General features: G+C 38.3%; 1 protein-coding gene across 1 annotated transcript; it reads right to left on the bottom strand.

Annotated features, from left to right (window-relative positions):
* Nucleotides 1-1318, bottom strand: LOC119792747 (serine/threonine-protein kinase pim-1-like). The gene has a single exon (XM_038299510.1). The coding sequence runs from the start codon at nt 1316-1318 to the stop codon at nt 296-298; it is 1023 nt and encodes a 340-aa protein (XP_038155438.1). The 3' UTR covers nt 1-295.
* Nucleotides 1319-12419: the final 11101 nt, after the last annotated feature.

The following is a 12419-nucleotide window of genomic DNA, read 5'->3' as shown; positions in this document are numbered from 1 at the left end:
GAAATACACAAAGTTAACATTAAACTAAATTTAACTTAAATCAAAAGGGAAGATTTTTTTTTTATACGGGGAAACTGGAGCACCCAGAGAAAACCCAAAAAACTGCAATTACACTAAAGGATGTTTCTGCAATAAGGGGGAACCAGTGCACCTGGATAAAAGGCAGGGATATCAAACTGAATTAAGTTCCTGCACTAAGAAGGAAATTTAGGGCAGCTGGACAAATCAACCTCTAATTATTGTGAAATTCCTGCATTGTAAAACTTTTCTTATGAAGTGTGCCGCTGTTTTCTGGTTATATTTGAGTATCTTCTTTCAACAACCACCGGTGGTGTAACAGCTCTTCTAGGGTGGGGCGTTCTTTTGGGTCTACTGTCAGGCACTTTGTTAGAAAATCTGTGCATTTCTTGGATAGCCTTTTGTTGATCTTTAGCTTATTTGACAGGAATCTTTTAGTAAAGAACTGTTTTTTGTGCAGAATGAAATACAGGACTACGCCCACCTGCCACACATTTGTTGGTCCAGAACTGAGGAACCCTTGTTTTTTTAATTCTGGTGGGATATGGACCGGAGTACCATAGAAATAATCATATTGTTTTTGGTCATCAAAGCAACTTAGACCAAAGTCTATAAGATAAAGTTTTGGGACTTTTGACTTGGTCTCTATCAGGATGTTCTCAGGTTTAATGTCTCTGTGGAAGATGTTTGCCTCCTGAAGGTGAATTAATGCTTTTAGCAGCTGTTTTATCATGATCTTGGCATTCTTCATCGTTATGCGACCATTGTGTTTTTGAATGTAGTAAAAGAGGTCCTCAGCAGGCATGGGTCTCTCCATAACTAAAATCAGTTCCTCATCCAGATCATACCAGTCTAGCATGGACACGATAGCTGACTGCCCCACTGAACTGGTTGTTTTATCCCTCAGTTTTAACATGATAGCCACCTCAGAGGGCATCTGCTTTCCATTCTCATCCACATGTATTAGCATGTCATCGTCTTTTTTAATGTGTTTGATGGCTACAGGTAATTTATCATGCACACGATAACCAGCGAAAACAGATCCACAGCCTCCCTCTCCAATTTGTGTTTGCTCAACATAGGTTTCCGTAAATTTGGCTTTAAGGGAATCCTCTGTTTCATCATTGGTGTTCTCTGTCTTTACTCTTTTCACATTCGGTGACTCTAGAAAGTCCTCTGCCTTTCTCTTTAGACTCCTTTTCTTTAAGTTTTGTTTTTCTGTTAAGTACTCACTCAGAGGGGAACGGCTCGATGCTGTACTGATGTGGTCCAGGCAACTTTTGTAGTCTTCTTCCCCCATAGAGACCTTAAACTTTTTTCTGGCGGTGGAGTCTCCATGCTCAAAGATTTTCCTGTTTTTGCTTCTCACTGTACTGATCTGGTCCAGGCAGCATATGTAGTGCCAATCCCCTGTAGATAGCTTAAACTTTTTTCTCGGGGTCTCATCTATGGTGCTGTTTTTTCTTTTTCTTGGACTTTCTAGTGTCATTCTGCTGTTCTCTTGATTACTCATGAGGGCTAAAGTTGTAAAAATATCTGCAGAATCTTTGTCTTCTGTGTATTTTAGCAATTATCAGTTTACTTTCAAGCCAATACGCTCTGAACTCGTGTTGACCTTGTGTTACTCTGGCAGTTGAAAGGAATTCTGAGCTTAGAACAGTGATGTCAGAACATTCAAAATATTCTTCTGACATCACACGGGGGCGGGGTCTTAACAGTCATCACACGGGGCGGGGTCTTAACAGTCAAAACACGGTGACATTAACTAGAACATTCCAAAAGGTAAAAGGTAGGGTTGCCTAGCAACCACCCAACGGTAAGAATTTCTCTTGACCTAAAGAACAAAAAAGGTCCCAGAAATCAAATCAATAACTTAACATAGGGCTTCATGTCAATTTCTTCCAGGAAAGACTTAGTTTGAGATATAAATCTTCATTAAGTATTTTTTCAGGAGAAATATGTGAATTATGCTTGATTTCCTGTCTCTGAACAATTTTCTGTTACAGCTTTAAACAGATTCTGAATTTAGTTTAGTTATATAGTACCAATTTAGAGCGCATTAGCCAAATCATTTACAGAGATATTGATATTTACAGAGGCAACTTAATCAGAGCATACATACAGATTAATTATTTCATATTCAAATGAAAACCAGCAGATCGTATGTCATTGACTTGCAAAATTCACTGCTTCTGGATGGGTAAATCAGTGAATATTTTGCTATGCAAGCACCCTTGAAGAAAATCGTGTTGGGTGTGATCATCCCTGTTTATTTTCAATAAGCACTAATTGCCCGACCTGTTATGGCAGGATTTTCTATCAGGTGCAAAACCGTATTTGTTATGTTTAGGGCTTTAAGGGATACTGTAGATCAGAGGTCTTCAGAACTTTTCCAGGCCAAGGACCCCCAAACTGATGGCGGGGACCCCCTAATTATATATATTGTCCTCAATAAATTGTTGGCAATGACAGTGGTTAAACGTTTCCTGTAAGTCTTTGCCAGGTTTGAACACACTATAGAGGGTATTTTGTCCCATTCTTAAATGCAGATCTCCTCTAGAGCAGTGATGTTTCAGGGCTGTCTCTGAGCAACACAGACTTTCAACTCCCTCCACAAATTTTCTATGAGGTTGAGGCCTGGAGACTGGCTAGGCCACTCCAGGACCTTCAAATGCTTTTTTACGGACCCACTCCTTTGTTGCAGTGGGTTTTGGATCATTGTCATGCTGGAAGATCAAGCCACATTTCATCTTCAAGGCTCTCACTGATGAAAGGAGGTTTTGGCTTAGAATTTCACCATACATCAGTTTTCCTGTCCCCTTTGCAGAAAAACCGCCCCAAAGCATGATGTTTCCTACCCCATGCTTCACAGTAGGTATGATGTTCTTGGGATGCAGCTCTGCATTTTTCTTCCTCCAAACACGACGAGTTTGGTTTTTGTTCCTTGGGTTGAGGTGCACTTTTGTTAAAAAGTTCATTAAAATCTGTACTTTTCAAATGATCCTGTATACAGATGGACAGACTGACAAACAAACACACACACAAACTCAACTAAAAACATAACCTTTGGAAGAGGAAATAACTAATATGAAATAAAAAGCAAAGCAAGTATATTTGTAATTCAACCTGGAGAGAATCACACACACAAACACATGCACACACACACGCACACACACACGCACACACACACACAAGAAAAGTGGCAATTAGAGAGATTTATTGATGAATCCCACAGTTCTTTGGCCTTCGAACCCCAAAGAAGACATGGAAGCTGCAAAAGGAGATGAGTGTAGATGATTAGTATTATAGAAGTCTTCCCCTTGGATGGTGTTTCCAAAAAAATAATATGAAGAACTCAGTTTGGTGGTTGTTATATTATTGTTTTTGATTTGATAAAACAAGGTAACAATGTACTGAGAGGCACAGACTTTTTTTTTTTTTTTAAGTAAATGTTAATCTTGAAAACAGCTTTTTTTTAGAGCATGTCAGAAAAAACTCACAAACTCCCGTCTCCAAAAGAAGATTACAGATGAGGTTGTATAAGGGTGACCTTCCAGGCCCACTCACCCCTTCTTCTTAAACCATCTCATGAACTTTACCTCCCTCCTTGCCTTGGTTAGTTCAGAAATATATGTGTTCTCCACCAGCCTCCTCTCTGATTCATAGATCTGTTAAGAAAAGCTGCTTAGGAACTTTGAAATTTTAACTCACAATGACAACTTACTGGGTTTATTTGTTTTGGAAGATGAGTATGTTAAAGCCCTTGCAGGCCTGCGTTGCAGAGTCGTGATTAAAATGTAAATTTGATGGTTCAAGCACGGCAAGAAGTCATGCCATGGACCACGATGTCATAACATTGATTTATGGAGGCTAACAACACCCTGGATTCTTACTTCCTGACACGGAATAACGCTGACACAAGGTCTGATTTCCTGACCCTGATGCATATAATGCACGGATGCTTATTTATCCAATTCACAGTAGCCCCTACTTAGTGGCCTGTGTGTAATGATGGGAACTGTTGTGCAGCTATGCACTGGTTAGATCCAAATAAAAGAGGGGGATATTGGGTATCCTTGCTTATTGCGGTGTGGGTAGCCCACTCCCCCTTCTATCGCCCACTGGAGGCTGTTTTGCAGATGAATGAAGGAGGGGGGGTGGGCTATATTATAGGATATTAAATGATAATGATGGGTCTGGAAGCGCCGGTTGCATGGGAAAGTGGTTGGTGTGTCTCGATGCGGCCCAGTCTTAGTTCTGAAACTATGGAAGGCAGAAATGGGTCACCCTGCCGCAGAAGAACATTATATTGTGGGGCCAGAGGAGAGATGATAAAGCCAGACCCCATCGACCATCATCCCAACCCTCCCTTTGGTCCAACTCCGGTCCAAAAACCAAGGTCTGCTGACCAGATATATCTGCCCTTTGGAAAATGACTCTAGCCGCAGTCGCCGGCCTCCACCACCAGCCTCCACCTCGTCGCTATGTCGACCAAGTATCAACAGCATTGAGCAACTTGAAGCACAATGGAAACCACAAGTATCAAGACAATGAGGAGTGGGGAGTAAGAGGCCTCAGGCTGCAGGGCTCATCCCACTGAAGGGAGGATGTCGGAAATGGAAAACTGAAGTGATCCCTGCACGGAACAAAACAAGGAAGAGCAAATGAGAAATCAAGCAGAGAGGGAAGAGCAAGCATGACATAAAGAGCAGGACAGGGTCCACTTTTATTATTTTCCTTTAATCAAAGTAAATAATTTGACTATTACAGGCCAAAAAATGCTGTTTTACAGTTTCAGTTTACAGTATGAAAGCATCTCTTTCTCTTATAATACGATGCAACCCTATCTTTGACTGTCTGGCTGAACAGGCTGACTGGTAGATGCAGTTGTGTTTAAGGTTCAAAGTAATATTTGATTTTTTTTCACTTTATAACTAACATTTGGTGTCCGCTCTTAATAAGTACAGCTTGTAATGGGTGAAGGGCAGATCATTGTTATCTGTAATCACACTCAGTCCTTTATTAATGTATTTAAATTATATTATTTTTAAATTTCTAGCTTTAGTTACATCCAATATGGATTTCAAAATGCATATCAAGTGTATCAGTCAGGTTAGATGCTGATCTTAATCTGAAATTATTCATAACCTGATTCCACTATTGTGCAGATCCTTCACATTCTCTAATTTTTCCATTCTAAACATTCAGTTTCCTGCTTCTCCGTAAATATGTTGATAAGTCTCTATATTCAAATGCATTTTCAGCCTTATAGCAAAGTAGGATCAAAACTGACAGCTACTTTAAGTGTTCACGAGATCAGTTATCTGAACTATAATCGTAGCTATTAACAAAAGAATCTTCAAATCATAAAGACAAATCCTGATCACAATGGCTGAACCTCTTCACTGTTGTTTTTATGGAAAAACATACCTTTTAAAATTGCGAAAGAATCCACAAGATCAAATGAAAAAACTACATCAGTATTTAAAACCCCTGCAGGTTTTTCAATTTTGCTGTGCAGCCTCCCTGACCATTTAATTTAAAGCTTAAACTTCAAGTTGATTGCATTGACTCGAAGGCAATCCCTCACAGCAAGCATACTTGTAGTAACAGTGGAGAGGAAAAACTCCCTTTTAACAGGAAGCACCCTCCAGCAGAACCAGGCTAACAAATGTTAATGAGAGCAGTATGAATCATGAATGCAGAGGTAAAGTACAAAGTGCTCCTTTGGTTCCAACTTTAGGACTTACAATTTCAACTGTCATGGTCATTCCAGTTGAAATCCTACTAGTGAATTTCTACTTCTGTATACAAACAAATGCATCACATTGTCACTTATGCCCTCAGCTAAAGGATGCTTATGAGCTCAGGTCATGTATGTTTAGGCAAGACAGACTCACTATATCTGATTCATTTTATGATTTCTTTTTATGGCCTGCAATTAACTGCAGGCCATCTTCTCAGTTGTGCAGAAAATGCTTGCACAACTGATGATAATTAATAATGCTAAGGACCTGAAAACCATATATATATTTTAATGTTTTTCATTCACTGGTAAAAAGGACGATTTTATTTACCTTTTTTATTTCATCTCCCTCTTCAAGGAGGCCTCTTTTAAATAAACTTCTGCCTCTGTAACACTGTGAAAATATTTTTGCCAAAAGAAATCAACTTGTATAGCAAAAAATATCAGCTGCAGAGAACACTGGTGGTTGCAAAGGATCAAACCTTTATTAAGCTTTAAAACTCAGCTATATATATAAGTTAGACTCGGCCCCTTTGTAGCATTAGAATGGATTTTCCTAATAGGAAACATACCATGCCAACATACACCCCTCCCTTCCCTCTTTCTGCTCTAGTGTTGCCTCATCCGCTTGGTGGTATTTTCAGCCCAAACCCAACCGTCTAACATGATCCCATATAATTAAGCTGGTTTAAAGCCAACTGATCCCCTTGGAAAGCCTTGTCTTCCATACATTCCAATTAAAACCGATTACACACAGTGGTCTTTTGCTTAGAGGCCTCTGTCAGCTCCTCATCACCCCACTCATTGGACCCTCACCCACAAATGCTACCCATTCCCATGGTTTCATCTGTCACCCACCGCCTCAGCGCATCAATCTCAGGAAGATTGGTTTCTTATTTTCTCTTCATGGAATTTACCCCCGTATCTTCTCATTGCTCCTTTTAATATTTACGGCTTTTTATTTCATGATTGCTTGTGTGCATGAGCATAATTTGGGCTTATTTACAAAAAGATGGAGACAGATATGAAAGTTTAAATCCTTAAATCTTCGCTCAAGACGCCACCACCCACCACTCTTCCCCCTCCCTGTTCTTATTCTTTTTAGAAATCTCCACAGGGAGCTGAATAGAAGGCCCACATTTCCACATGAAGTGAGCAGCCAGCGGCGATCTTCTCTCCCCTGCAAAGTTTACTTTTCTTTTAGTTGTGAGAAAGCTTAGTGGGACAGTAGCTATGAATATTCATGCTGCAGTGCCCCTTGTCAATCAGTCAAAATGGTCCTAAGAGGTGAATTGCTGCCTCCAGGGGGCTGTTTAGGCAAAGGAAGAAAGAAAAACGTATTCAGCCCATATCTAACTTCCCCCATCATAATTGTTTTATGCCACTGTATCTGTGAACCCTATCTAAGTGATCAAATGACAGAACTGTTCTGAACTTGCACTTGTCATACTTTTCTGGCCCCTTGTATTTGTGTTTGAATAAAAGAGGTTGGTTGGTTGGATTATCCTGGCCTCCCTTTCTGATGGCTGACTGAAATCACACTGAGTCTGCTAACAATGATTGAAAAGTTCTTACCGCCTAATTACTGGAACCAATTTGCATTTTATGGCTATTCTTGAGAGGGACATAACGGATGAATATGACAGCTATTCTTGTACTACCAGAGAAATATAAAATAAACAAACTTGTTAATGTGGTCTGAGTGTTTCTGTGACAGAGTATAACCCACTTCTTTCCTAATCCCCTCTAAAGATTTGAGTCAGTAGCCACCAGTAAACTCTGAACAGGATTATGGTTTGTGCAAAAACTGAATGGATGCCATTCAAGTCACAACCAACGTCAGTGTTAGACAACTTTTCCAGAGAAAGTCAAACAATTTGAGTTTTCAGAAGTTTAAGCAGAATGTACTCTATGTAAGATGTCAGATTTAACATTTAGGGGAAAAAAAGGAAAATCCCCAGTAGTAAGAAATGAAAAAGAAAGTGAAACGGTCACCATTTAGATGGTATGTTATGATGAAACTTAAACAAAAGATGTTTTAATACTGATATTCCAGCTCCTAATTCAACAACAAACAACGAATAAAGAGCAATCTTTCAATTTGTTATCACACAGTCAATTTGGTTTGTGACAAAGTAATGTTATATTCTATTTTTTCCTCTGAAGTCATAATTTCCATCTTCCAAGTTCTAAATTTCAACTAGAATGCCTCCTGAAGTCCAATTACAATTTAGAAAGGTAGGGGAACAGGATAATACCCAAGATCATTTCTGTATTCAAGATGGATGCTACAGTTAATGGCACGGCTTTATTATGTGTCTAGTAATAGGTCAGCACTACTACCATGAATGTTGTTTTTGTCTATGTCAATAATAATTTATTTGTAATAAAACATTAAAAAACATATTCTGACCAAAATGCTGTACAGGTCAACAAAAGAAAAGAAGATAACAGCAAAAAATAAATGAAAAATATATCAAAAATAGTTTTAAAATACAACAAATATACTTTATATCTCCATCTTCTTCCATTTAGTCCATGTCATGGTCACAGCGGGGCCGGTGCCTATCTCCTGCAGTCTATGGGTGAGAGGCTGGGAGACAGAGACAAACAATACAGGTAAACACAAAGCCACACAACCCTGCCTGCTCAAAGCTCCTCTTCTGGCAGCATTTACAGTGTCTGTAAAGGCAACTATTCTGCACCCAAAGGTAATTTCTTTCATGCTGAGACGGGAAAATGCACAGGCCTCAAGCGTACAAGACAGGACCTCATCAAGTTTGTGCAGCAGGACCTCCTCTTCTCAAAGATACCCAGACATTTGGTCCGGTATATACACAGAATCCCCAACATTGAAATCCTGACTCTTCTCTAAAACCTTGGATCTTGAAGATGAATCAATAAACATGTGGATTCCTGATGGTCAACGACCTACTGGTTGTGGTGCTCAACAAAAGATACTGACCAGTGCAGTTAAGATGAAAAAAGGAATGACTAGTTCCAACAAAAAGGTGGTGAAAATAAAGATTTCTAAATCTCTAATAATTAGTCTCACTGTCAGAATTATATATTATTGGTCTGTATGTTTAGCTGACTTAAGTGATCATCAGGTAAAAATATTCATTGGCCTTTGTGACTCACAATAGGTTTTTGTTTTTTTCAAATGCATGAATTTGAAACTGAAATTGACAGGCTGTGGCCAAATTTCTTAATGGCAACAGCTAAATTACCCTATAGATGTCAGTGGTTCACACTTCTTAAAATTGATCTACAATACTGCATACTAAATGCACTGCAGTATAACCGCCTTATTATATAGCCTTCTGGTTCTCATTTTAACAAATAAAACAGCTTTTTTCCAATCATTAACTGAATCTAGAAGAAACAAAATTTTCAGAATAAGTTTCCTTCATCAGGTTTAAAATAAAAGGCAAGAAATTGCTAATAAATACTACATGGGCTATTACACCCATTAAATATTTAAAATCTTTAAGGTCTAGTATTTATTATCTCACCCAGGTTGACGAATAATAACTTTTTTTTCACAAAAAACATTTTGGCTAAAAAGCTCAACATGATCTCATTTGAGCAGGCTGTGTTCTTCCAATTGTTGAGATGTCACAAACTTTTTAAAACACCAAATAAGACTTTAATAATTTTTCATATCTCTACTGAGATTGGTTTACACACAGGGGGCTGTTTGCAAACTAATTAAGTGAATTCTCAAGGCAATTAGTGGATTTTATTAAGGGGTATTCAACTAAAGTGGGTTGAATTCAAATGCAAAATTCAGTTTTCATTTTTTTTTTTCTTGTACATTTTTCTTTGAGTTCAATATAACCCGCTGCCAAAACGTCAAGTGGAATACACTGATGTTTCTAGTTTCACATGTCACAACACACAAAATGAACATACAAGCTTAATAAACTTCTGGATAAAGTCCAGAACTACTTCATCGCTGCCAGCAGTGATCGTTAGACCAGCAATTTATGAGCCCTCCACAATGCATGTACATTGCAGTATGGCCTAGTTCCCTGGAAAGTGGGGGCTTGAATATGCGAATAACATCTTGTTCTAGTTGTAAGATCGTAAAACGTATTTCTTTTCCCTCTATGAAAACAAACACTGTGAAACATCTTTGTAAATGAAGAGAGAGAAAATAATGAGTTATTCCTTCTTTTTTGTTATATTAGCATCAGTCATATTAAAGCTAAATTGTGGCATTCCATCAGAAAAGGTAAAGCATTTTGTAAGAGCAGCAGAAAACTTTTTGGGCTGCTGTTTTATGTGCAAAACCAGGAGTCAGTGATGATGCAAGAGAATAAAGCTTGTTTGAGACGATAAAAAGATAGCTTAACACATGGCACCATCTGTGATATGTTTTGGTCTGATGGGTTGGGCATAATATTTCTACATTTCCACACGGTGTTAGCATTGAGACAGAAAAAAAAAACTTTTTGGAAGTGTGTGATGCCTCTAAACATGTTTAATGTCCTGTTGAAACTTGGGACAACAGTGAGAAATGTTGTTGATAATTGTATCTAAATAAATAATGCATAGGAATACCATTCTTAATTCCCTTTAAGGATTTTTTATTTACTTATTGAATAAAAGGTTCAGAGAATCTCTGCTTTCAGTTGTTGGTCGGTTGGCAGACAGTAAAATAGGCCCACACAGGTGGGACATTAAAATATACTCCCACAAAGTATGTCGGGGGGGAGTACATTTAGTGGATTATCAGATTTCAAAGTCCTGCACAGCAGCCATGATAATTGCGTAACCATTGAAAACCATGGAAAGCTCATTCAGCAGGAAACATGTCATTGTCGTTACAAAATAATCTTGAATGCATTGTCTATGTCCATATTGTTTTAAATCAAAGCATTGTTTTATTAAGCTTCTAAAGAATGTTGTGTTTTTGGTTAGTTTGGTTTTTCCCTTGCAGTGCAATGAACATTTCTCCCATATGGACCATATGAACATCATCAAAACTTTTTCAAAACTGTGTCCTTTTGATTTCAAAATGTTTGTAAAACAAGGGGCATGTGTGTACACGCTGGAATTAAGGATGAATGAACTTGTGTAGAGGAAAGGAAAACAAGTAAATAGGTATCAGCCAGATGCTAGAATCATCCATCAATCCATTTTCCCCTGCTTATTCCATCAGGGTCACAAAGGGGCCAGAGCTTATCTATGGCAGGCTATGGGCAAGAGGTGGGGTACACCCTAGACAGGTGGCCAGTCTGTCACAGTGCAACACAGACATGACACACAGACTCATACCTAACCTAGGACAATTCAGAGAAGGCCATTAAACTAACAGTCATGTTTTTGGACTGTTAGAGGAAGCTGGGGTACACGGAGAGAACCCATGCATGCGTGAAGAGAACATGCAAACTACATGCAGAAAGACCTCAGGCCGGGAACTGAACCCAGTATCGTCTTGCTTCAAGGCAACAATGCTACAAACTGTACCACCATGCAGCCCCATGCTAGAATGCTTTTTTTTTTTTTATTCTGGTTATTAAAAAAACTAAATTATCTTCTACCAGTTGCCAAGTACAGCTGGTCAACTGGCCTTTAAAACTTAGACTTTTTTGACCCAATTTAAAAGAAAATTTGGTTCCTTTTAAATATTGTTGCGCATTGAATGCAGACATGATAATTACCACTCATTGCTCTTTATTAAAACTACAGTTGACAGGCTATGACTACCATGTCTGTAGGCTCTAGCTGTGCAGACGACTGGGCTAAAGATCGCATCCAATGTATCTGTATTTTAAGCATTTGTTTCTTTTATACTGTTGTTGCAATAAGGTCCTTTTAAGTACAAAAGTCTTAATTATATTTTCTTTCTGTCCTCTGATGCCTGTTAATGTGTATAAGCCTACTTATGTCCCTTCATGAAGCAAAGCAACAAACTGATATTTTTACTCAGAGTAATCATTCTGTTTGTAAGTATTCACAAGTTTGTGGCCATTAAAACACTCATCTAGGCATCAATCCTAAAGGCATTACTCCATGCAGTCACAATAGGATTTAAATGCTAATTCTGGATAAGCAGGAAGATTAACGCATCAGCCTACTTGGATTTTTTTGTCATCCGAGCACCAGAGGTCGGTGGTTGCTGGTTACATTTACTTGGGAGTAATACACAATACTTTTTACTTAGGTATACTATTTTTAATTCACACTACTCTTATTTCAATGCAACCTTTGACTGCTCTGCCCCCCTCTATTCAGGTTAAAAATGTACAACAATCCTTTGATGAAATGAAGCCCTAGCTACCAAAAACATACCTGTGGTTTGTGCAAAAGTGAGTTTTTTGTACCGAGGCGAGCTCAAATCAATACAGTGAACACTGTAGATTATGACAGGAAGTACTTTGCTCTAACATATTACCGACTGTAAGTATATTAAAGTTGTAAACAAGATTGTTGGATTATGATTGGGATTTAATTTACCCTTTTTTGTCTTCTTCCTTAAACTAGAATGAATACATGACATTAGATTTTGTCTTGTATTTTTTGCAAAGCATTTTTACCAATTACTTTTTAACTTGTATGGCTCCTTTTTTTCTACTTGAGTGAAAACATATGTTAATTTACTTGAGTACAATTTCACCTCTTGTACGCATTGACTTAAAAATCTGAG

The sequence above is a fragment of the Cyprinodon tularosa genome, unplaced genomic scaffold, assembly GCF_016077235.1.
Source record: "Cyprinodon tularosa strain WSP-4 unplaced genomic scaffold, ASM1607723v1 ctg43, whole genome shotgun sequence".
NCBI classification, from domain to species: Eukaryota; Metazoa; Chordata; class Actinopteri; order Cyprinodontiformes; family Cyprinodontidae; genus Cyprinodon; species Cyprinodon tularosa.
This window is presented reverse-complemented; position numbering and strand designations above follow the sequence as displayed.

Bases quoted from the DNA above. Each gene is read 5' to 3' on its own strand.
- LOC119792747 (XM_038299510.1), bottom strand. From the start codon at position 1,318: ATGGGGGAAGAAGACTACAAAAGTTGCCTGGACCACATCAGTACAGCA.